General features: G+C 38.8%; 3 protein-coding genes across 4 annotated transcripts in view; 2 read left to right on the top strand and 1 right to left on the bottom strand.

The window, feature by feature from the left end:
• Positions 1-240: 240 nt before the first annotated feature.
• LOC131665228 (aminopeptidase Ey-like) lies at positions 241-2,938 on the bottom strand. The gene is made up of 8 exons (XM_058936971.1): positions 2,424-2,938; positions 2,272-2,353; positions 1,596-2,211; positions 1,340-1,527; positions 900-1,067; positions 683-820; positions 521-596; positions 241-457 (listed from the first exon to the last, which is right to left on the bottom strand). Exons 1-8 carry the CDS (start codon positions 2,857-2,859, stop codon positions 302-304), a joined length of 1,860 nt encoding a protein of 619 aa, XP_058792954.1. The 5' UTR covers positions 2,860-2,938; the 3' UTR covers positions 241-301.
• Positions 2,939-6,850: 3,912 nt separating this feature from the next.
• Positions 6,851-9,392, top strand: LOC131665231 (nucleolar complex protein 3 homolog). Its single transcript, XM_058936976.1, has 2 exons — positions 6,851-6,881; positions 6,983-9,392. Exon 2 carries the CDS (start codon positions 7,054-7,056, stop codon positions 9,094-9,096), a length of 2,043 nt encoding a protein of 680 aa, XP_058792959.1. The 5' UTR covers positions 6,851-6,881; positions 6,983-7,053; the 3' UTR covers positions 9,097-9,392.
• A 4,156-nt stretch (positions 9,393-13,548) lies between these two features.
• The window catches only part of LOC131665255 (putative epidermal cell surface receptor), a 28,417-nt gene continuing 15,875 nt past the window's right edge, over positions 13,549-26,090 (top strand). For both annotated transcript variants that reach the window (XM_058937027.1, XM_058937028.1), the window contains exon 1: positions 13,549-13,775. In XM_058937027.1, the coding sequence (XP_058793010.1) occupies positions 13,679-13,775 (97 nt within the window). In that variant the 5' untranslated portion in view covers positions 13,549-13,678. The remainder of the gene's footprint in view (positions 13,776-26,090) is intronic.

The following is a 26,090-nucleotide window of genomic DNA, read 5'->3' as shown; positions in this document are numbered from 1 at the left end:
CCCTGTAGTGAAATAAAGCAAACTCAACTCAACTTTTTCTTATCCCATTGATGTGCTCGTGGAGCGCATATGCTGCAAACAAATAGGATGAATATATTTCATAAATGTTGTAAACAAACTATTAAAAAAAACTGCACTATGAAAAAGGGATTCTAATGAAATTATAAATCTTATTATTCTGATTCTTTAATTCTTCGGACAATGGAAGAGATACTGAAATTATAAAAGAAGTTTCCAGGTCCTACGTATTTACAATTTAATATAGTCTAAAGGTTTTCCAATTGAAAATATCTTTAGATACTTATAGTACAAATAAATTCTTATCAATATATTCCTGAATTTGCGCAGCACATCGACTAATCCATTTGATATTATCGTTGGCCGTTTTCAGCGCTTTTTTTCCACTTCCTAATGAAGATCCAAGAATTTGAGAGTTTTGATCCAAAAATCGCATGAACTATAGAACAAAGTTTGGTCATAAATTATCTTATTAAATACAGTAACATTGAAGTATAATTACCTCTTGTTCCTGTTTAACGGTTGTGATTCGTTCTCCAAACGCACTCATTATTTTTTCCAGGAACTTAAAACCTCCTCTGCCAAAACAGAATCACAAAATTTATAATATTAACCTACTCATATATACTTGATGAATTTGAATTATATTTTATAATTTACTTACAAGCTAATAATTTTTGATAAGTTGCTCTGTATATATTTTAAAGTTGTAGTCATATTTTTATTCAGGACCGATTGCACTATTGTCAATCGGTATTGCTTTACAATATCAGATTGAGGTTGAATAGCGAATTCAAGGAATCTAAAATCGTCGCAGCAATTACGTTTTTTAAAATTGATATAAAAGTATTATTCATGATTAAAAAACTATGTATACGTGCTTATGGATAAAAGCGCGATTGTCAGTAGAAGCTATAGCCTCAATCATGATTGCTTTATCTACATAAGAATCCATCTGTAAAAATCGGTTCCACAGATTTTCCCAATCTTGGTCACTGCCATTGATTATTCCAATACGGTATATAAAACTTTTAAAATGTTTTGGTATCCTAGAAAAAAAATTAACGATTATAAACAAAACTATAGAAACGCCACCTACATACAATATGCTTATGTTTTAGACTTTTATAATAGTTGCAAAATTGGCCTTGCTGCTTCAAGTTTGTTGGCTTTTTCTAATTTGTAAAAATATTTGAACAGGTCGAACACTCGAAAGTTTAAAACATTCGAAGGTTCGGCAGAAAACTAATATGTATCTGTAAATAAATGAAAAACAAACCAATGTGTAAACAGCAAAGCGACGTAATCTAAATCTACATACGTTTCAATCTCGTTGGCAATCCATCTGTCAAAAGTAGATTTTGCTGTAGTTATACACGACTCCAATCCGACAGAGCAAGCAAGAGACAAAATTAATTCTCGATGCATTTTTCTAATAAGTATATCAGAAGCCTTCTCTTTGGTTGTCAGTTCTTCATAAATTGGCTTTATTAGCTCAATCACATAGCGCTAATGAGGAAATCTAAATAAGTAATGTAACAAGTACGTGGATAAGGTGCAACATACAATGAACATACTCGAAAAGTTTGCTGAGTGTCAGGTCGATCTCGAAGTTTATCATCGAGGAAACTGACGATCCGCGAAACAGTAATCCACGGTACATAGTCTCGTTCTCGTTTGAGATAGGCAATGAGCGTCAGAGGCAGCGAGTAATTGCGCAAGCTCGCTCTCGCCAGATTGAAAGCATCGTCAATAAGAGCCGCACGGCTGACACTGGGCAAGCTTTCTAACGACCCCAACTTAAGAAATGTAATCAGAGCCTGCCAGTTTTCTATTTCGTAATCAACACGATAATAACCGCTCAGACGAGGATTCACTACGAACCATGGAGACTGTTTTGGTAGTTTGACGGATAATGACTCGTTGTTCGCTGGCAACCAATGCAACTTAGACTCAAAAGTAGGAGTAAGAATCTGGATCGGAATCCACCAACGTTTTGCTGTTGTATCGCCACTGAAATCGAATGAACGCTGAGACAATGTTACTTGGCTCACATTACCAAAGGCTTGGACAAGTGGATAATTGGTCTGGTTTGCCCAACTATCGAACAATTCGCCAATTTTTACAGGTAATTCACTCGCTACCAAGTCCAATTCTTGATAAAAATCTTCGGGGATGATTGACTCGTACTTTCTATGTAAATAAATTGTCATTGTTTTGTTCGTGTGATAATGGATTCTCAGTGATTCTTACCTACGTCTGAGGTAAGAGTTGATTGCGCGCCTGAATGGTTTTGCTCCAAGTACGTCGGCGAACATGCGAATGATAGATGCGCCTAATCAGAAAAATCATTGTTTCAGTTGAATAAACTTTATATTTGACACGAAGGGAGTGTTTTACAAGACCTTTAGCATAGGTGACAAAATCAAGGGCAGCCTTAGCCGAACTAGGACTGCCAACCCAACGATCGTTCATTGTTCTATTACTGTCAGTGCCAGAATCCGAAAGTAAGGCACTTTGTAACTCGGAAACCGCGAATATATCCACGGTTCGCCAATCCTCGTGAAGATTACCAAGACTCAGGTATGCAAAGTACGTTGCAAAACCCTCTTTGAGCCAGGCGACGTCCCAAAAATTTGGAGTCACGAGATTTCCAAAGTAACTGTGCGAATATTCGTGAGCTTGAGTTATAAGTTGGCTAAAAATCGTTCGCAATGGCGTCGAATCGTAACTAGTCAACCCAACTGCCTCGCGATAAGTAACCATGCCCCAATTTTCCATCGCGCTGAAATAGAAGTCGGGTATGGCTAATTGCTCGAACTTGCGCACTGGATTCGACATAGCAGTGTAAGTTTCCAGAGCTGCTTCGATGAGGGGTCCTTCACAAAGAATTGGGCTATTGGTCGAATTGATGTTCTGCACACGTGACCCCAGCCACATGTGTAACTTTGTTGAATTGATCCAATCGAAGTCGTGGACGGCCCAGCCTACTAAATACGTCGACATTCGCGGTGTTTTCGCGAAATGTGTAATATAATAGTCTCCCAATTCTTCGTCTCTATAATAATAAATTTTTCATAAAGTAAAATTCATACAAATATTACTAAATAACGTGACGATTGAGAGAAAAGCTTATTACGAAAACAAAATCTTTTCTTATTAATTTCTCCGTAATTTAATGGATTTAAAAACTTACAATTAATAATTGCTTTACGTAAAGAGAGAATTGTTTTGCAGATACCAATGCAATAAATTGAATGAGAAATTATCAGAGATGAAGATAAAATAAGATGTTTATAATTGACAAAATGATACTAAACTTGTATAAAAACTTTTTAAATTTAATTTACATAAAAGGATATGGAATAAATTTATAATTTTAAGGCTTCGAGTTTTAATTATCTGACTGCATTTGCGTGTCAGTTAAAAAAAATAGGAATTCAAAGTAGGACAATCAAATGTGACTTACGTAAAGAGTATCTGTTGCGATTCCGCAAACGTGTTTGAAGTAACGGTTTCATTCGAATAATGTCCTATATTGAGCTGAAAAGTAGCTTTGAATCCAGGCTCGTCCATGCAAGGAAAAGCTCTTCGAGCAAAAGTTGGTGAAAATTGAGTAATAGCCATCCATCTATTGAGTTTTATCAAATATGCAGACGTTTAATTTTTTGATAAGCAGTCCTTCAGAGGTAGTAGAGAATTTCTTTCGTGCATAAACATTTTAATTTAGGTACCTTACTTGATTTTCCTTTTTATAAGAAGTCCGATAAAAGCCAAACAGATCGTCAAGTACTTCGGCAACAAAGTGAAGCGTCAACTGATAATATCCGGGCATTAAGAAGTGTGCAAAAATTATTTTATAAAACTGAGTCTCTCCATCGTAGTTTTGCGAATGTATGTGTATATTTTCCCATTCCAATCCTATTTCCGTGATTATCTTCTTTTGCAACTCGGATATTTCTTGATTTATTTCCAGCATCTCCGCGTGAAGAATAATTTCTTTCGTTTCACTTGTCACATTTAAATCAATAATCAGCATACCTTTGTAAGTGAAATCACCTCTTGTCACATTGGTCAGTAAGGTGATGTTATAAGAGATAGGACGAACAGTGTTCGGAAGCCGGTACAGCGAAGAGTTGTCTTTGTTTGATATATCGAAATTGTTGTTTATAGTTAACGGCACTGCGTAAATATCGTAAACTTGCGTCAGAAAATAGATTATTAAGCATTGGAACGCTATCATGTTTTCAAGCCTACTGTAAAATTGAGAATGGTGCTTTCTATATATACGAGAGTACAACTGTTCGCGTCAAATAAAGCGCAGCTACTGCTTTATCTAGCTTTGCTTCTTTTACTAATTGCCGAGCTTCTGATACTACATAATGCACACTTCCACGGTCTTTATCATTCCTATTTAGCCATATAACGTTACACCGCGTGCATCTATACTTGCATTTGTTGGTAACGTCCTCGAATCTCCCTACTTTCTCATTATATAGATAAATTAAGCTATCGTTTGATTATCGCTGATAGATAAGGAAGTACATATACTTTCATTCATTTGTTATTTAAAAACCAGCTGTCATCTTGCAGTCTTTTTCATTTCGAAATATATAATAAAACGTTAATTATTCAAAAGATTTTTACCCTAGGTTGAATCTCTATTCTTTAGTAGAAAAAGATGTTTAGGCTAGACTGGATTTCTTTATCCATTGAATTATGAGTATCAAATATAGATCAAACTTTTTCAAAAACTTAGATACATTCTAATTTTATTTTTACTAACAATAAGCATAACAAAAATTTATGGTAGTAATTTGTATGATTTTTCAGTACCACTCAGAATACAACATTTATTCTATTTTAGATTAATTTAAAAATTTCACTATAAAATTTAAATATTAAGATGCTGTTGGCTTGCAAATTACAATGGTAATTAGCATACTGAAAATAAATTAAATTTCGAATATTATAGCTTCTGTACAATTTCTAAATTTTTATATAAACAAATTCAAACATGCAAAATTGCAGTCTTGCATATAATCGCTACACAACAAAATTTTATAAATTAAGAAGTCGATTTCGACAAAAATATATTTTATTAAAGATTTTATGAATAGTTTCTAACGTAGTTTGATTTATATGATACAATTTTTTCCAACGAACATTTTATAATGATAAATTGAGTATTAAATGAGAAATAGACGTAATTTCTTATATATCTAAACATATGAGAAAAGTTTCTAATTTTACAGAAAAATTGGCAGACACTATTCTGTGTTTTTTTTTTAATAAACACTAATGTACTAAAATTATATTCAACTTTTTGATTTTATATTGAAAAAAAAGTGCAAATAGATTCCTTTTAAAATCTGTGATTATTAAAAAAATTACTGTGTAAGTTTAACAGAAAACATAACAAATTATAACAAGTTATACTTTTTCATTTTGTGAAGCAGTCTTATTGCAATATTTCTGTAACATTTTTACAACCAAATAAAAAATGTTAGCTTAACATCACTGACACTCTTCTATACAATAATTTTTGCTCATATATACAAATTTTAAGTACTGACCTATATTTCATTTGTTTCAGAATAGTTGCCACGACGTCGAGTCAACAGTTTGCACCTATCAAGCTGCAAAAATGTTGCAGAAATATTGCATAAATATTCATTTCTATATAAAGAAATGATTTTAAAATTAAGAAAAGGTTGTAACAAGATTGAGTCAATATTTCATGAACTTTTTATAAAAATGTTGTAAAAATGTTACACAAAGATTGCCTCAGAAAATGAAAAATTACAACTTGCATTCTAGAAACGTTTTGTTAACATAATTTGGGAAACAAAGGCGGATATTTTGAAAGTTGTGGCAACATATTTGTAAAATTGTTATTGGTTGCCGTAAATATTGGAGATATTTCAAAATTTATAGTTGCAGCAACATATTTTAATCAATTCTTGCTGCTTGGAATTGTACAAATTAAAACAATTTATATTTTATTATAACATCTGAAAAACAGTTACGATATATATTTACATTTGAACTTTCAGTGGTTCTATTTTATTCTATTTTACTTGGAATGAAAAAAATATTTTAAAAGCAATCGATTTTTTGAAAATCTTTTAATGAAAATCTTTGAATGAATATCAATGATTTCAATTAATATTATGTGCACACATGTATATATACTTATCAAGAAGTATTAGTACATTACGATACAAGTGCGGGAAAGTAGATTTTGGTCTCGTGTAGCGTTTACGCCCGAGCAAAGCGAGGGTGGAACAGTACACGAGACGAGAAACTCTTTCCCGAACACGTGCCATACCGTATTTTTTTATACGACGTGTGGAAAGTTGTGCGATTTTCTACTCACGTTTTCTGTCGAGCGTGCGGGAAAGACGTACTTTGCGCACGGAGTATCGAAAAATATTAATCTTTTTGAATTTTTATAAAAAATAAAAAAAATGATAAGTAGAATTTAGGATTATAAATTATTCAAATTTTTATTCATTATACATTTATCAAATTTGTATTTGTTTTAAATGCTATTTTATCTTGTTACATCTCACACATAGATTCTTGTTTAGTTTTTAAAATTATGTCTCGTTTGGATTTAGTAATTACAAGATTCTGACGATGGAAAATAATAAATAATATTATTTTCCAAAATTGTTTATGTTTAGACAAGCGGGATTGTGACATTGAAAATTTAAATACTTTGTTACTATTATATTTATGGAATAATCGCTAGTCACTGTACTGAGTAACGTGACATCACTGACAAACGGATACGACTATAAGGCAAAAGCCAAAAACATACCGCTGAGCGGGGTCCACGTGTAATTTTGAGGTTACTTGTAAGTATAATAGTGTTTAAATTAATCAAATATAATTTATTATAGTATTTTAAGCGTAGATTTAAAAAATCCTTTTTCAATTTCGTATATTGTTATTACAGTGTTATTTTCTATAAATTAGATACTTTAGAAAAAGTATCGACCAAATCTAGAAGCAATCAAATTCATCAAGATGAGGTTTGAAGACGCCTATTTGAAAACTGTAAATATAAACAATGACTCTACTAATGTGAAGCTACTTTTACCGACAAAAAATGAAAAAGGTTTACTTGAAAAACGCATGTTTAAAGGCTTACGTAAAGCAAAAAAAAAGAATGATAATGCAACAGTTAATCAAAAAGTTACGGAGAGTCACGAATTTGAGCCGACATTAAATAAGAATGACGAACCAAAAGTAGTTTCACTGGTGCAACTACTGTCCAAACGTGAAGAGAAAATTAAATTATTTCGTTACCAAATTGGTATATTATCATCAGAAATTTTGGAAAATCCTACAGAGAAATTATATAATTTTCAGACGCTATTAAATATTATAAAAAAATATGACCCAGATGTACATATTACTGTTCAAAAATTAGTTATTGCTTCTTTATTAGAAATATTCAAAGATCTTTTGCCTTTTTACACAATTAAATCAATCAATGATGAAGGAACTAAACTAAAAAAAGAGACTTTAGCACTAAGAAATTTTGAATCATCATTGTTGAAATATTATAAGCAGTATTTACAGAAACTGGAAAAAATATCAGGAGTATTGAAGCAAAAGCAACATTCGCAAGATTCAAAAAAACAAAATATTCTCTTAGGAACATTTGCCATTAAAAGCATGTGTGATCTTCTTCTTACAAAACCATACTTCAACTTTGCATCAAACATAAGTCATTACTTGGTTCCATTTTTAAATAATCATTCTAGAAGTATAAGAACTCTTGTAGCAACCTGTTTTGGACAAGTTTTCAAAGAGGATAAAAAAGGAGAAATATCCTTAAATATAGTTCAAGGTTTGAATAAATTCATTAAAGCTCATAAAAATATTGTACACATGGAAACAATATCTGTTATGCTCAATTTGCGTTTGCAACAAATTGATCTTGATAAAGAGAAAGAGGTTGAGTTGAAAAATCATAAACTGATGGCTCATAAAAATAGAATACGTGCCCTTAGTAAAAAAGAAAGGAAAAGAAAAGCAAAATTAGAAGGAATAGAAAAAGAGTTGTTGGAAACCAAGGGTAACGAAAATCAGCTGAAAAAACAACAAAATTTTACTGACATAGCAAATATACTGTTTACTATTTATTTTCGTATTTTGAAGCAGGCTTCTAACAACAATGTTTTAACGGTCTGTCTAGAAGGTTTATCAAAGTTTTCAGATTGTATAAACATTGACATTTATCAAGACCTGATACATGTTTTAGATGGTTTACTGAAACAAGATAATTTAACTCTAAAACAAAGGCTGCACTGTATTTATACAATTAGTATAATTATATCAAAACAGGGTTCAGTTTTGAACATCGATCCTACCAGATTCTACACACATCTTTACAAATACTTATTAGATGTAGATATTGGGAAAAATAATGTTAATATTGAAATCATTGTAAAAATCTTGCGTTTACTTCTCATAACCAGAAGAAATGGAACTCAAAAATGTATACTTGCTTTTTTGAAGAGAACATGTACTATGGCTCTTAGCTTGCATCACGATGGAACTTTAGCAATACTTACTATCTGTAGATTAGTTATGCAAAATTATAAAACAGCTAATATTTTATTAGATACAGACTGCACTATTGGAGATGGTTCATATTTGCCGGAATTAGATGATCCAGAATACTGCAATGCTCATTGTACAAGTTTGTGGGAAACTGTAGCCCTGCAACGACACTATCATACTAGTGTTGGAATGCTCAGCAAATATGTGGCATCAGATTTAACTGACAGAAAAAACAATGAAATGCTAACCAATATTTTAAAATTATCCCCTGAAAGTATCCTTAATGAATATGAAGTATTTATTGGTAAATTTAAACCAACTATACCTTTTAAAAATGTAAATTATTCTAAAAACTTGAAAAATCTTGCAAATAATTTTGATAGTTCTGTTTACAAAGTGAATTTGAATGATTCTTTTGAGGACACCTATTATGATTTCTACAAAGAGATGAAAAACAATTATAGACAAAATTGTATTGAAAATGAATCTGTAAATTAATGTAATCTAAGCAAATGACATTGTTAAGAGACTTTCTACATAAGAACCATCGGACAATGGAGAAGTTATGATGCCAGACATACATAAAAGTGTAAAAATGAATTAATTATTAGAAATGAATTCGTAAAATAAAAATAAATGTTACACATGGTCTGCAGGCTAAGTCCCTAAAGTCTTAACTTTTTCCATGGGTAAACTAAAATGTTCACCAAATAATGTAATTTTTTTGTATATAAAAATAATATGTTTATTTAAAATAAAATAAAATTTATTTCAACTGTTTTAATTTGTATATACATACTTCTATTATATTCAGCATTTTTTTATATTATAAATGATGATTTTATAGTGTGTTAGCAAAAAATTCTTAAGTAAAACTTTTCACTACTGATTCATAAATATGAAATATCCAATTTCATGCACGTTCATTTTCTAGAACATCTCTCTACCCATTCAACATTATCATCGACCGTTTTTATTGCTTTTTTTCCAGCTTGAACTAACAGCTTCATGAATCCCGACATTTTCATTCATGGTGATTAACTAAAGAAATATATATTTTGTCTACACAATATATTATCTTTGTATATTCACTAGCTAACAATCATTTCAAGTTCTATGTTATACCTCATTGAATTTTTTGTCTGAACTTATTATCTATTTACCAAATAATTCCAATATTTTTTCTATAAATTCATTACCTTTCCTGTATGAAAATAAATCAAAATTAATTGCATGTACCTACATTAAGAATGATAAATATATATGTAACAAAAATAAACATAATTTATTATCGAAATCATTTTATTGATGCTTATTAAAGCTTGCACACTATCATAAGTCTGTATTGTTTTATACTACGTTAGTCATGTTGAATGGAAAATTCGAGGTATCTAAAATCATAAGTATGTCATTAAAATATTGTCGAACTGAAAAACTATAAAAAGTCCATAATAATCTATGTATATGTCAACGAAATAGTTTCAGTCGAAGCCAAAGCATCATTTATGATTTCTTTGTTTACTTTAAAATGTATTTGCGAAAATCGTTTCCGTATTTTATCCAATCTTGATCACTACCATTCGTGATATTAGATGGTATTTTTTAAATTTGCTGATACGCTGAAAATAGATAAAGGTTAATTAATGTGAAAATGTGCTTTTAAGCCTCGTCTTGTTTCGTTATAATCGTCGATCCATGAATTAAATATTGATTTTACATTGACTACACAATTCTCAAAACTCATAGAGTGAACCGTAGAAAGAATTGCATCTAGATGCAGATTATAATAAATTGGACTGATATCAAGTGCGAAGCACTGAATAAAGAATATTTTTATGAAGCAGTTATGAAACCGTGGTTGTTCAATCAATCAAAACCATATTTGAAAAGCTCGATGCGCAATGGTGTGCTCCATGAGCTTTTTATTAAATAACTGTATTCCACGCGTTACCGTGATCCACGGGGCGTAATCGGTTTCCATTTTAAAGTAGTTAGGATTAACGACGACGAGTAGTGATCAAGACCGCCTGCCCTCACCACATTGAAAAAACTATGCTACATTGCCAATCAACTCCGTAGAGTTTTGCAGAAATACCGTACTTCGATGATTACCGACGATGCGGTAAAAGCCATATGAATAAGGATCCGCAATAAATTCATTCTTCTTAGGTAATTGGATTCGCCATTTGAAGTTAGTAGTTTTATCGACATTCACCAATAACTCGAATTGGCTTTGCACTGTAAGTCGAAAATTCGTCGACTTATTTTCACAAAAAGTCCTTCTCGGTTTATCAAAACAAGAGGGTAGCAGCCCAGCTGTTTGAGCCAGCCGTCAAATATCTCACCGATATAAACAAGCAGTTCGTCCGCCACCAACTCCAATTCCCGATTCAATTCTTCAGAATCTGGTAAATCGCACTGCTATTATTGTTGCTGTTGTTATTTCCATTTTATCATATATAGTACCTTTTAACAGTTTTCAAACATGTTGAGATATTTAGGAGCAGTCTGATCGACCTGTAACTAATAGGATCTGACGCATTTTGATCCTTTTAACTTTATGAAAATGACTTCCTATTTTCCAGCTGTTAGAAATATGACCGTTATTAAATAAGATATTATAACTTGTTTTATCGCTGTTCTCCCTGTCACACAGTTGACGCGGTGCTTGATCGATGTAGGCAAATAGGGAAAGAAAACCCTTTTTATACATTTCGTTAACAGATTTGTAAGCCTCTTCAGAAAAAATAATAGCCTAAAATTACTATAGACAGAACAAATGTATGGATTCGACTAAATAAACATATAAAAGTTTCTTTTGACATTGTTGAAATATTTTACAATTTAATTATATTCGAATTTTTAAACAGCTGCGAGCATAATAAAGTGATATTAAAATACGGAGATTAATGGCACATGTATATAACCACGGACGCGTCATTGGTCATATACATATCAATTTGTCTGATGGTTGTCCTATTTTTTATAAAAATTAATATTACATAATCATTAAAATTAATTTCAATTGATCAACCATTGATACTTGAATTATTAGAAAATTCTATTCTGCAAACTCTATAAATTTTTATTTTACATGCAGAATCATTTTTATATCACACACGAGTTAGTTGCTTTTATTCTTTATTTTAAGTGTATTGAAAAATATTTCCTAAAAAGTGCAAGTGGCCAAAAATGTTACAAAACTACAAACGGTACAATAAACATTTATTGTACTGACTTAAAGAGAAATGTTCGGCAACTGTAAGTCTGCGACTAAATGCTTCCACATTGTCGGTTGCAATGAAATGTTAAGAAAGTAATGAAGAAAAATATTGCTTGAGGGTATATGAGATATCGAATTTCTATCTGCCTGAAGGTATACTTTTTTAATGTCAGTCAATTATATACGTTTTGACCATACGGCCATTATTCTAGTTCTAGTATTGAATGAAAGTATTAGAAGTATTATATAAAAGTAGTAGAAATATTGAGAGTATGCTATTATCAATCAGTAATAAAATTTAGTAATAAAATCTTGACCAGGTTATTTAGTTTGGTTAATATAGCAAGAACTAACTATATAAATTATGAAGCACTAATCAGTTAAACGTGAAAATTGACTGTGAACTGCTTCTACATGCAAGAGCAATTTCTAAAATGTGGAATATGTGATACTTATGAAGTTGAAAAAAATGAATAATAATTTTTATATGCAATTAAAGTTATTTCGTTATTTAATCGGGAAACCAATGTTAAACAATCCGAGCTTATGACTCACAAGATAAAAATCATTCGTGAGTGATTTGTTTCAGAAGCTAGAGAAAAATTAATATTCTTGGTGCGCATTCAAAGCGGTCCCTTGCTCTTTCGGAGAAGGTAATCCATAACACCTATACAGATATAGGTCAATAAGTCGGTGTGCCGGCAGACTGATGAGCCTTTGCCTTTGTTGAATTCCTCAGCTTCGTTTTCATACCTACCGCGTCTCGCTTGTCGAGGAAAAATTTACCGTGAAAACAAATAAAATCTAGAAGGCTACAATAAACATTAGTCTGATGGTAAAGAAGAGAACTTCGAAAAAGATTACAATTTCCGAAATTTTCATTGTTCCTAGTAATTTATTTCATGCAGGCGTGATGTATGATTTTAAAATGACACTCACGATTGCACGCTAGTGCATAAAGTATACAGAACCTTAGCTATACTTTATAAATATTACACTATTGCAGTACGCTTCAGATTCGTTATTTTTTGAGAGAAAAAAGTTGCTATCATATTTTATGTCATACGATAGAATAAAAGAAAAGTCGAACGAGTCAATAAATGAGAATCGAATAACCTAATTAGACATATAGCTATTATAATGCGATCTATGATCGATAAATCCTCTACCAACTAAGACAAAAAACAGTTAAGTAAAAAAGAAAAAAACAACAAGGCTGGCGGAATCGGAGTAATTGGTGTATCTGGCGCGCAGGTGACCGCGGGAGGATCACACACAGCCAATGTCTCCTTTCTCGCGAGAGAGCACATAAAGCCCGAAGTTCTCCGTCTCCGTTGCTCTCTTGCTCGAGGTGGAGAAAATATACGCGCGAGCGAGAAGCAAAGGAAAGCCATAGCTGCAGGAGAGCACGCTGAACGAGAGAGAGAGAAAGAGAGAGAGAGAGAGAGAGCGGTGACCAGGCAACGAGACGAGTGAGCGCGCGGCGGAGGGGCCGGTGAACGGTGGCGGCACAGGTTCGCAGGTCTCCCTGGCACTCTCTCCTGAGCGTCGGAGCAGTGCGCAGGCATTCCCGTTCCTGATCTCCTTCTCTCTCTCTCTCTCTCTCTGTCTCTCGCTCTCTCTCTCATTCTCTCTCTCTCAAGGAAGTCGTCGATCGAACAAAAAATATCTCGAGAAGGAGAAGAGCGCAACTCGGAATTTCGCGAGAGTATACGTTTACACATGGACGGAGACATGACCTGAATCTCCTTTCTCTTTCTTGCGCGAGTGATCGAGTTAAAGTGTGCAACGACGACCAGTGAAAAACAAGAAACAGTCAAGTGCCCGAAGCGCCGGTTACCCGAATAATGCGGTAGGATGACGAGGACCAGGCAAGGATGGCCCGTCCTCGCCCTTGTGGCCTGCGGCTCGTTACTGCTGCTGTCCTGCGTCGCCACGCAGGAAGTCGCTGCCGGTAAGACACTCGCCAACTAGTAGCTATATCGGAGCATGCCGCGAAGCTTCTCTGCTCTTCTTCTTTCACTGCCTGCCGGTGACTTTGTCGAGCACGCTCGGGCATATGCTCCCTGTTCCGATCGCCCTGCGAATGATTTGCTCCTAACGATGCGCCACACAGCCGCCCGTCGACTCGTTGGAGAACGCGACTTCCGGCTCGTGAAATACCACATCGACCTTTCTTTTAAGCTACGCACGGATACTTCCAAATGAACGTCCTACTTTTTCACGGCCTTCGGTTTACGACGTTTCATCGTACGATCGTGTGTTCATTGGTGGATTAGTCATTGCAGGGTGAATTGTAATCTATTCAATCGATCGCCACGATAATTACTATTAGGGCTGATTTTATCGGTGACACCTGGTCTACGCGACAAAGATAGCTATCGCTATTTGGTGATATTCACGTTCGAATCGAAAAACTACTCTATAGAAAATCAACTTCTCTAGCCCCAAGAGCAATCGTTCCAGGTCATTCCTCTGATTCACAATGGAAAACTTGTCCCGATTTGCCGTCGCTCATTCAGACGCGTAACGTTCTAAAGTCACCGGTCGAATCGGTAAAAATGCCACTTCTCAAATATTTTCGACGATGGATTGCGCTCTCGAGTGTAGCTGCGTAAGCAAACATGACTTCGCGATTGCTGCGTGCAGCACAAACCGTCTGCGCTGATCAAACGTTACCGTAAGGTAATTAAACTGTATCCAATGCAGTCGCTGAGAAAAAGAAATTATTAGATCTATCTGGTCACGGAAAACTTACGTCAACGGGACTTCACTTTGGCAGATGTCAAGAGCAATTTCGCTCTTGTTGTTGTTGTTATGACGGAAAATTGGGCGGGGAGAAATCGCTAGTTGAGATTTCACCAACTACGAGCACGTGAATTAATGAAGTATCAAAAAAAAAGGAAGGCAAGCGTTCGGGTACAGTTCAACCTCAAAGCGAGCGTCTCTCTCTCGCTCTCGACGCATTAAAGTAAATTAAGTATGTCGTTTCTCGAACAACTTCCTTCTACATTCTAGTTTATGCACACACATACGCACATGGGTATGCGACAGGAATCAGGGGCTCTTTGCTATACAAGTTTTTTTTTGCACGGCGAAAGTAAGCGCCTGCGCGTCAATCTCTCACGCACACCAACATTTCGTTAGCGCAAGTAATAATCGCGCACGGGTAGGGGAGGGAAAGAAAATCGAGTGTAAAAAAGCACCTTTCTAGAACAATGAAAGGCAGGCTTGAAAAAATTTTTGCTTATGAAACAGCCACAGCTATACGTGAGAAAGCAAAATCAGATGCCGAGGCGAAAGATCTTGATCATTTACATATCATCCGGGGTGGGCCCGCACAATACGAGATCCGACAGGCTGCAGAAAAAAGGCCGACGCGCGAACCAAACTTTTCTGGATCATTTCTGTAAGATATTTAACCGAGCCGCGCGCGCCTACTCAATCCTGCCGTGCGAGGGATTACTTGCTAAACATCTGGATTGCTGTAAATAAAACTGTATAGACGCGCCAAGAAGGCCGTATATTCGCGATTGCATCAGAATTTGTCTTATAACACTTTGATTCTCATGATCCTGGCGGCATAGGTGAGCCGATCTTGCTAACGATAAGACAGATAGATTATTTTCAATTATTTCCCAAGCCGATTTACCGCCCTTATTTCCATTCTTTTATTCCAATCTATGAAAGCGCCTTAATCATGCGGTAAAATTAATAATGTTGTAAGCAGATTTTTTAAAGATAAACTATGTCATAACGTTTGCACTAAGATAAATATTAACGCATCGGATTTGCTCAATTTCGAACACAATAGCGTGATAAATTGAAAACATGTTAGTCAGCTCAGGAGCTAAACACGGACAGATATCTCGTTTAAATAACGTTCTCACTATTTAACCATACGTAGAAATGCTTCCAAACACCCACTCTAGAAAGACACGAAAACGAGACGCGCAACGTTGTCGACCTACGGCAAATACACATAAATTGTCCTCGCTTGCAAGCCTTAATTATGCTTATCTCGCGATCAATGCGTCACTGTCCCAACCTTCAGCTTCTCTAATTACTTTTACACTGAAAACTTCACTTTGACGACTTATTATATTTGATCTTTTGAGAGAATCGCGATGATAATTACCGCGAAGCAAAATGTGTCTCATCGCTCCCACGCGTACGCGCTCGGATGAAAGGACACGAAGAAAAGTCAGGTACTTTGAGAAGAACGCTGGCGCACGTGAAAGTACATGTACAATACTGAACGAGAGAAAAAAGAAAGGGGACTGTGCGTATAGAAAATTAACTCGTTGGCCGAAAAGTCGAAGAAGAAAGAAGCGTCGAACGATCAAAGAACAGTTCATGGATAGAAATTTTCGGAGACACTCGGTAGCATTACCGGTTCCTCGAGTATAACAGAGCTAAGCGAACAGGGACTGTAGAGCTCGACGCGGACGCACGGAGGAGGTAATAGTTTATATTCTAGTCGTATATGTAAAGGTTCACGGGATGAGGTAGGAGGAGCGCCAGTATGATGACTCGCGAGAGCAAAAGAGAAAGAGAGAAAACGAGTTCGGTACACAGCCATAAAGCACTGCCGAGGCTGTAATACGTTTGTTCGCCAAGTTCTCGCTTGCGTCTGGCTTATGCAGCGCACGCTCTGTCCAACTCTTGAGCTATTTTTTTTTTTAATTTTTTCGAGGAAAGACCAGGGTCGCTTGATTTATGTGATTGCGTTCTGCGGGGGGAATTTGTCGAATATTCGTGAATTCACTTACGATACTGCTTGTCCTGCAAAACAACCGAATTAATCTCTATTAGAATGAGCAGTGCTCATCGGCGTAAGCGTTGAATCGAATGGACGACGATAACGATGAAAATCTGTATGAAAGCTAGCCATAGTAGAAAAGATAGAGCGTGTATCGATGAACCCGACGCTCATAGAAAATGTCAGAGTGCAAACACGCGCCCGTGCCCGTCTTGATAAACACACAGAAGTCAGCCGATCAGCGGAAACTCATCGCGCGGGCGCAGCGAGTATGCAACAAGGAAAGCGACAGTAGCAGTGCGGGCGTCTTACACGGAAGGACGATAATGCAGGAGGCGAGGTGCTTGCGCGACTGTCCGTCGCGCGGAATGAGAGATTCACGAGGGCTCTTTCTCTGTCGGCAGGCAAGCGGCGACGGCGGCGGGAAAAATTGGCGTGCCTCTGCGTGAAGAGAGAGAGAGAGAGAGAGAGAGAGAGAGAGGCGGAGAAGCGGGAGGTTAAAGACTCCTCGCTAACTGCGCTCCGCGGCCGCGAGAGGAAAAGAGCGATGGGAGGACTATAGTACTGTACGCCGGCCGGGTATATGTACCGATTCTTCTCGTGCTCGCGCGCGGAAAACCACGCGAGGTTTTTGCTCTTTCTCTCTGCTGCTGCTGCTGCTGCCAAGCGCGCGATGCATATCTCTTTAGCTGCTGCTGCTGCTGCTGGCTTTTCTTTTTCGATTACAACTTACTGGCTATATAAGCTTCCTCCTCCTTCTCCTCCTTCTTCTTCTTTTTCGGATGCTGCTGCTGTTAGTTCTCCTCGCCTAAGATGTTTTTGCCGTTGTAGATTCCTTTTTCAATCGTATTATACCTTTCGATGGGATAATGGCATTTTTCCGCTGTTATTACGCTTTGCTCATCATTCGCTGCTTTTGTTCGTAAGATGCCAGGTGCAACGTTTGGATACATCTCGCCGTCGTACCAATTACTTGAATTATTTTAATGACTAGGAAGACGTGCATCTCTTTCTGGTCCGTTTCATATCTTTTTGGTCCAGGAAAACCGTAAGATTCGTTCATAAGTGATATATACAATTACAGGAAAAAAGTTATACAGTGTCTCTGCGCATGAAAGGAAGATTTTAATTACCCGAACGAGGAATTTTTTCGTGTTGTTGGCGAGAGTTTCACGGGTGTTGCCGCGTAGCTTCTATATCTGCTTTTAATTGCACTGGTTTTTCCAGAACAGAAACAAGCAAGTTCATTGCGCCTCTGTCTTGCGATGTTACAATAAGTGCCTTCTATTGTAACAGATAAATAAGAAGTATACGTCAGGAGACGGTGTGCACGCCGGGAGGTTTTATAACCAGCGCGATTTCTAGTTGTGTATCACTGCCCCCGGATGAATTGGCCGAATTAATAGCTCTCCGCAACTTACGCAGCTAACTTGAGTAAAAGCAATATGGAGCGTCGAGGGAATAATTGCTTTATTCCATAGAGGAACAAGCTAATGCTCGTGTTTGTTTTGTTAATTTGCGTCGCGCGATATCTCGAGAAAAACATTTGGTTGTCTACCGTACAGTCGACCAAAATCCACCCTATTTGGTTTCACCAGCGACAGTATACAGTCGTTTTAAAGGTGCATGATTCACCTGTATACATTTAAATAAACTCAGACCCATGGCGACGCGTTCGAATTTGAGCTACAGGCGGGCCGAGGAAAGTTTAATCGATAACGGATTGTACCTCCGCATCGGTCGTCAGTGCAACAGTGACTAAGGAATACCATGACGACAGAAACTTTTGTGTTCCACGTATCGATCCGGTGCGTTTCGATTCGTACTAAAACATGCTCGCGTTTGAAGATTTATGCGCAAGGTACAAATGCAAAAGCCGGTGAAAAATTTAAACAGTTTGCTAAAACGAGAAACGGTATTTCGTGAAATTAGCGTGAGTATATTCGAGAATCCATATGTACATAGCTCGCCGACTCGCTCGGCTAATGAACAAATAAACAACGGCGCTAGTGTAGGTGAATTACTTTCCGTGCGATCATTCCCAAACACGCGAGTGCGAGCTGGTGAAGCAATGGCGCGACAATTACGTAATACACTTGGCGAAAGATGGAAATTACCTATACCACCTTGGCAGCTATCTGGAAAACCATAACGGATCGTAGTTTATTTGCCAGAGCAAAAATCCGGAAATTCCACGCGGTGGAAAGTACGGTGAATGAAAAAAAGAAAAAAAAAAGAAAGGAGAAAAAATCTCGTAAAACGCGTTGGCGGTGGCGGCGACAAGGCAATTCTCGCATAGATGTAGCGGCTTGGAGCTCTCAGTGTGTAATGAGTAAAAGCATTAACGAAACAATGCGCAGCAAGGTGTATACACATATATAGTGGAACGCCGCGTATATCCGCTACACGGCGCGCCGAATCACCGCTATAAGCGACAGCCTCCCGCGCGATCTTAATTAAGATTATAAAACCGAAGCTTTCTATTTCGGGAAATGGACGTGGCATCTTACGACAATGACTTTGAAGGATTACAATTATCGACGAAGCAGAGGCTATTTTAATTAACGACGTTAGCTCTGCCGGTGACACGCCGGAGTGCTTTAAGACCTGCTCACCGTCGTTAGTTGCGCGCCGTACAGTGATGAGCGAATGTGGCTTTGTCTTATCGTTGAAAGCCAATAAACGAGAGCGAAGCAGAGAAGTCGATAAGTAAAAACGTAGTGGCTGAATTGACTTCGCTCTATCCGCTGCTTTCTTTTCGCACGAACCTCGTTTGCGTGCATCCGCGAGTGCATAGTCTCCGCATACGTTCGTATATATACGTACCTACTTTTTTCAGGCTTTAGCACACACGCGAACTCGCGCGAGATAATGTCCACGTACGGACATGGACCGTTATGCCGTACACGCGCGAAGAGGACATCTCTCGCTTTCGACTAATTAGCTTTCGTGCTGTCGTCTTTCGTTGACGCAAATGCTCCCCCCCCCCCCCTCTCCCCCTTCAGTCTGATTCTAAACATGCGAATTTCGCACATCGGTGCTTTCGTCTCACGCTACAAGCATATCAAACTATAGTCCAGAGATCGTTGCGCGAACGTCAACTTTTGATTTGTACGTTCGTAGCTACACGTGGGTGTGGAAAGGATTCCACGTACGAAATACAAATGGCGACTTAGCGTTCTCCTTGCACATCGTAAACTTCGCAGAGGAATTAAAGCCTTTAGACGCCCAACATTAATAAGGTTAATTGAATCCGATTGCCACGCAATTTCTCTATAGCAAGTTACGCGCGTAAAGTAAAATCGATCGCCGATATAAAACGAGTAGCGATCGCATCGCTCGAAGACAAAGTGAAACTGCCAACCGCGAGCAATTTTTCGTTTGCTTCGGTATACGTGTATGTGGACGCTGCAACGGAGAAGGTCCGCGGCAAGACGTTCTCCACGCACGATTCACAGAACGCGCGAGTTTCATAGGTGCGCCTTATTAGGGCAAAGCGAGCCTTTGACACAATTACAGCGTCGGGCTAGCGACCGGAGGACACTCTCTTCTGCCGCCAATGCCATTAAAACGCTCGTGTGCACGACGGTGAATCCCGTGACGTTCGCGGCGAGGATGAGAAAACGGAACTTTCTTCGATTGCGCAAAAGCGCATATCGAGCGATTTAAATGCGATTCCCGCGGTGCCGGCACACTTTGATTTTGCAATCTCTCCGGCGCGCGAACGAAGCGATAGTCGATCGTCCTTGCGCCAACGGAGCGGTGCAACTCCGCGCGGGAAAGGTGCGCGCATGGCGCGCCGCGACTGGCGAGACGTCCGCTCGAACGTTTCCTTTTGCCGCATTTATTATATCGGTCGAGTGCCCTAAGAATAGTCGTTGCGCGCTACACACTCGGGGCTGCGTGATGATGCCCGAGCGAGCTACGGCTATTCATAAACGAGGAATGGCATGCGCGTACGGACATGCAGTTATGTCGGATACTTTCGATAAGTAAATACAGCTAGAAATTATCAGTTTTCTTCTTTCTTTTTCAAGAAATTCCAAGCCGTCAACGGCTTATTTCTCTATCTCGATAAAACCGCGAAGATTATCAAATTGTACTTTCTAAATCTAATTTGCCAAGATTGGGACACTTATTGCACCTGTTAACTGCCCCCGATAATCGCGTAAGCATTTAGAACTCAAATCCGACTAATTCGAAACGCGTGCGAAAATACCGCAAACAGAAGAGCGAGAGGGCTTCGGGAATATTTTTGTGCGAGCCGCGCGCGCGGTGAAAGCCAAATCGGCTATAATTGCATGCACACGGCTAATTGCTGAGCCGTAAATTTTTCCAAGTGTATCCTATATCTACACAAAGATTTTGCGTTGCGACAGTGAACGCGTGTACGCGCAAATCAGTTGTTTTTCCGTAAAAAAAGAAGAGAAAGAAAAAACACTTTAAATGCTCGCGGACAAGATCGTAACGCTCGGAAATTTCTTGCTCGAGTAAGAAAATGTAACGAAGCGTCGAAAAAAAGAAAGGAGAGAAGAGTCGAGTTTAATGACATCAGATACGATATTTCGACAGGCATGCAACGCGACGAATTTTATGCGCAGCTTTGGCGCTAACTACATTTTAACGAGTTAAGCGTAAAATGCACGCGTAAGTGTAGAAGGCCAAATCCGGCTTGCATCGCTTGTAATCGCTTTCCTCGGTAAATTATAGCGCGGAAAATTTTCGAAAAAGCTTTTTAAAAATGATCACAATGAAGAAAATCAAATAATATTTACTAAATAAAATTTGTTACGTTATTAGTTAAGAATAACTCTGGCGGTATACAAACCTACTTAACGCCAAATTTATAGCATCATTGAGATTTTACCAATCCCACCAAGTGAAATAAGCAGAGATCATTTCGCTTTGATTGCGTTTTGAGCATTCGGATTGCCTATTATTGAATTGATTCATTGTATTATTCCCAACAGAACAATCATGAGAAAGCGCCAATGACAAATGCAGTGCAAATTCCTACTGACACCATGAACACGTATGCCTGCAGCACTAACAATTAGATAGCCCCTAAAGAGAAAAGTGTACCAAACAGCGAGAATAGCGCAAAGTGCTATACATAAATTGCAAAAGTTCTGGTTCCCATCTGCGGCGGAACAAAGTCAAGCTTGGATTTGCAGCCACGCGAGCGCGAGTAGAGAGTTTCTCGACGATCTGCTTTTTCTTTTTTTTTTTCCTTTTGCGCAAACGCGACTATATAGACGACACGCAGCCTCGCTCTCACATGCTCATTGACACCGCGCGCTCGGGCAATTAGCTCCGGCGGTTGCGGTACGAACTCTTCGCCGGCACACGCGCGCACGCAGTCAGCGCTTGCGAAAGTGCAAAGCGCAGCTGCCAGGCGCCACGGCGTGGGTACTGATTTAGGATAGGCGAGCTAGTCCGTCGATTCTTTAACGATCTCCTGTTTTCCCGCTGGCTATATAGTTACAGCGAGGTGAAACATCCCACACAATAGCTGATCAAATGATTCTTTTGCCGCCACGCTTGATTGAGATGGCTTGGCTTTAACTTGGGACTTGGAATGTGTTCTTACCGATCGCGCCGCGATTCATTCTATTGCAATGGTGATTTGTTTGCAACAGTGCAATTGAACTGAAAAGGGAGGGAACCAGTTAGTTACCATACAAATAGTTTTGATTGCTTAGCTTGAAATCAACTCTACATCGAATTTTTTTTCAAAAGCTGTCACAATGAAGCCGACAAATTGACGATTGAGTTCAGAGTAAACAGAAACGAGGGGAAAATAAGTCGATACTATCCTTCTCTCTTAGATGTGCCTGTACGCTTGACAGCTGAGCCTAAAAAACTTGTGGCCGATAGAAGCCTCCCTTTGAAAAAAAAGAAAACACACGCGATACCCTCCTGACTATTCGTACCGGAATCCCGGTCTCAGGCCAATAACCCCCGGTCGCGCGCGCTCACGATGCACGAGTCAAGCTCGACTCGAAGTCTCTAGATGATAATGCAGCCACGCGCGCTATGAGGCTCGTATCAACCGAGCAGTCAGGATCGTTGAGGTGTCTTAAAAAAATCAATCGCTCGAGAGAGCTCGCTCGGGTCGTTCACTGCGCGGTGCAGCAGGTGCAATATACAAATCCGACCCCGCACGCGAGCTTATACATCCATCCAGCGTTATGGCTGTTGCTTCCTCAATGCGTACAGCGAGACAAGAGAATTGAACGCCAGGCGCATAAACACGGGAGATCGCGTGAGGGCACCTTTGCATACACTCCGTTGCCTGCTCGCTGCGCCGCGAGTTTATTCGCGAAAGAGCTCTTTCTCTTTCACTGCATATCACGAGGGAGCCACTAAACGAGAAGAAAAGCCAGTCCGAGGCAAGCGAGCAGCAGCAGCGCGATGAACGCCCCCCCCCCCCCCCCCTCCTGGAAAAACGCCCAAAACACTTTCGTTGTTTGGCATTCGAATTTAATGAAATCTCACCTTATTTGCACACCGCCACGAAAACGAGGTTCTCCGCTGATTGCTAATTCCTACAGGTACATATCCGAGCTTCATACCGTTAGCAAATGACTGTTTTTTTTTATTTTCACGCCTTTTATCTTTCACCTTTTTTTGCATTCAATAGCGATATATATACCCGTTCGTCGTGAGAAATAATTCCATGGTGATTCGACGCCGCGTAGGTAGCGAGCAGTCGCTGCTCCAAGTTTCTTCTAGCTCACGCGGGATACTTTTTACATATTTGCACAATGTACTGTTAGTTAGCTGCCTGGCGCGCGATACGTTCCTAACATACTTGATTAGCACATAATCACGGTATCCCAAACTGAAAGTCGAACGTCTTGGGAATTTTTTTTTTCACAGTTCGCATCGCGAGAAGCCTGCAATTTCAATGAGATTAGATAGACCGAATGCCACGCTCGAGTAATGCGTGAGTAAATTGACTAATTTCGAAAAAATTGACACCAAGGATAACGTACGACGCAAATGAAAAACTCTTCCAACGATGTCTGGCAGTCGAAGCTGAGTGTAGACATCCGAGCGAGGCGAGCGGAATTGTTTCGGTCAGCTCGGGATCGAGAGCCCGCGAGTTGGACAGGCATTGTTCGCAGCAGTGTTGCGCAATTGCTTTCGATTCGAGTAGAAAACGCGTAATTTCCGTGGTGCACGCGCACGAGGGAGGTCCCGCCCCGCAGCGAGCGCTTCCAGGAGGCGCGAAAGCGTGGCGAGGATCAGCGCGGCAGGTCCGTTATGACGTAGCTAAAATATACGCCTCAACAGGGATTTCGGCGCTGGCTTCATACACTTTGATATTGTACGGCTCGGTGGGGAGATGGCAATGTCTGCTTGCTGAGTCAACCACGGAGAACCCTCAGGTCTATTACGAAAATTGAAAGTTTCAAATGGAATACCTTCGACACCTTGAGCATTCTTGAGCAGCACGTAGATATTATGCGTCTGAGCGGCCAATGCTTATATACGTGTGTACAGGCATACGGGCGATCGGTGGGTTTTTACCCGGATCGATTGAGTGATTTTCGAATCGCCAAGCGGCAATCGAGGAAAAACCACGGAAAGATAATACACTCAAGTTCCATGAAAAATAGGCGTGTTTCGTTTATTTACATTTTTCAGATATTTCAAATTCTCCAGTGAAGCCATTATCATAGAACATGTATCGTATACTCATTTTACTTTCCCACGTGTATTATAGGATTTGAAGCGTGTGTGCGGTGGCGGCTTGATGAAAATCAGCTTTTTAAATATGATAGTTTACTCGCATTAATGACAATCAGTGATAACTCAACGCTTAATTGAACCGACGAGACATGTAATAATGACGATCGACAACTCCACTTTGACTTTTTATAAGCCCAATTAATTGTCCTCGTTTGCTCGAAAGAATGCGCCCATTGTAGTATGCACATGAAAATGGTATCATTAGTTACTGCAATCAAGTCAAGCGATCCCGTTTACATTACGAAAGACACGTGTGGCTTTGCTTTTTTTAAAACAAATGTCACTTTGCTTGCATGCAGTGTTGATGTAGGTACCGTCGCGGATCCAAAACACGAGGCATTAAAGACGTATTTTCTTTGTCCGAGCTCACGCTTATTCAAATGAGCCCTGAATGCTTTAAGATTTTGGCCAAAGAACTCCTTCTGTACAAACATCTATATGTACACGATAAACTCTCGCTGTCGACGTTAAAGTTGCAAGATCTCGGGTTGCTCTAAAGTACCGTGACGTTGTTAACCCATTACGCTAGATAGCATTCTATTTTACACTTGTTAGAGTGAGCCTTATTTGTATCTTATCATATTGTTATAACAGTTATGTGTTGCACGGATAATTCTTTGGAATTGTATATTTACAAATGGTACCTTTCGAATACATTTGCTCCAGGGGGAGGGACTAGAATAACCACGACAATTGGTTGCTGATTATATGCGAAGATAGGTTTATTTTTAAACGCGCGATTCATTTGATTGTTCGACTACTAGATGATCTCATCTAAAGCAATAAGGTTCACAGAAGTCAAATGAAAGACCGATAAGTCATCTCGACCGATCTCGTAGGTGCTCGTCACATTTAAATCACCCGTAAGAAAAATATCTTCCCTTTAGAATCTTTTAAGAATTCCGAGCAGCGGTGGTAAAGGCGCCATGCAATTCAATGTACACAACTGCACATTCTGTCATAAGAGAATATACCTCAACAAAGTTTTTGATCTGTCTAATCTTCGTGCAGTGATCGCTCTCTCTTTCTCCATTGGCCACGTGCTTCCGCGGTAGAGCAGGTGTTATTTCTGCGTCCCGTATTGAATCCTTCACACAGCCAAAGAGAGAGAGAGAGAGAGAGAGAGATAGAGAGAGAGAGAGAGAGAGAGAGAGAGAGAGAGAGAGAGCGAAAACAGCTAAAAAGCGTAGTGCTCGCGTAATCGTTACAATTGACCTACTCCGCGTGGCTTTTTAGATTCCGGGACACGCTTAATCCACGCAACAACAACAAGAAGGTTCAGGGCGGACAATGGCGATGACACTCGACATACATACACGCGCACGAGCAGCAGCTGCGACGACTTCCGTTAGCTGTGAAGCCAACTGGAGTTCCGCGCACTCTCTGCTCTCTTTTTCGGACAATGCGCCAAAGATTGCGCACATCTCGTTTTCTCTTTACCGTCCCGATGATAACAACGCACATATAGGTATGTAGGTATGGGATCACGACGATGCTTCGACCGCGTGCACGCACCTTGATACGCTTTTTTACGCTGGCTAATAAATTATTTGATGTGTATCTCGCGGGCAGCACGTGCGCAATAGAGTCTTTATGTAATTGCCGGCGTGTGCGGTTTAATAACGCTTACATTACCAATTACACGCCCTCTTGCCACTGCGGTAAGAGGGACAGAGAGAGACAGTGATATTTCATTCGTGCAACGCTCTCGGCAGTCGTACATAATCAATCAGTATAATTCTCTATTTC

The sequence above is a fragment of the Phymastichus coffea genome, unplaced genomic scaffold, assembly GCF_024137745.1.
Source record: "Phymastichus coffea isolate CEN01 unplaced genomic scaffold, Cenicafe_Pcof_1.1 PCOF00048, whole genome shotgun sequence".
In the NCBI taxonomy this organism is placed as follows: domain Eukaryota; kingdom Metazoa; phylum Arthropoda; class Insecta; order Hymenoptera; family Eulophidae; genus Phymastichus; species Phymastichus coffea.
This window is presented reverse-complemented; position numbering and strand designations above follow the sequence as displayed.

Bases quoted from the DNA above. Each gene is read 5' to 3' on its own strand.
- LOC131665228 (XM_058936971.1), bottom strand. From the start codon at position 2,859: ATGTCGAATCCAGTGCGCAAGTTCGAGCAATTAGCCATACCCGACTTC. The intron at 821-899 runs GCACGTATACAT...CGACGATTTTAG, and splicing joins AATCGCGCTTTTATCCATAA to ATTCCTTGAATTCGCTATTC. The intron at 458-520 runs GTAATTATACTT...TTTGTTCTATAG, and splicing joins CCGTTAAACAGGAACAAGAG to TTCATGCGATTTTTGGATCA.
- LOC131665231 (XM_058936976.1), top strand. From the start codon at position 7,054: ATGAGGTTTGAAGACGCCTATTTGAAAACTGTAAATATAAACAATGAC.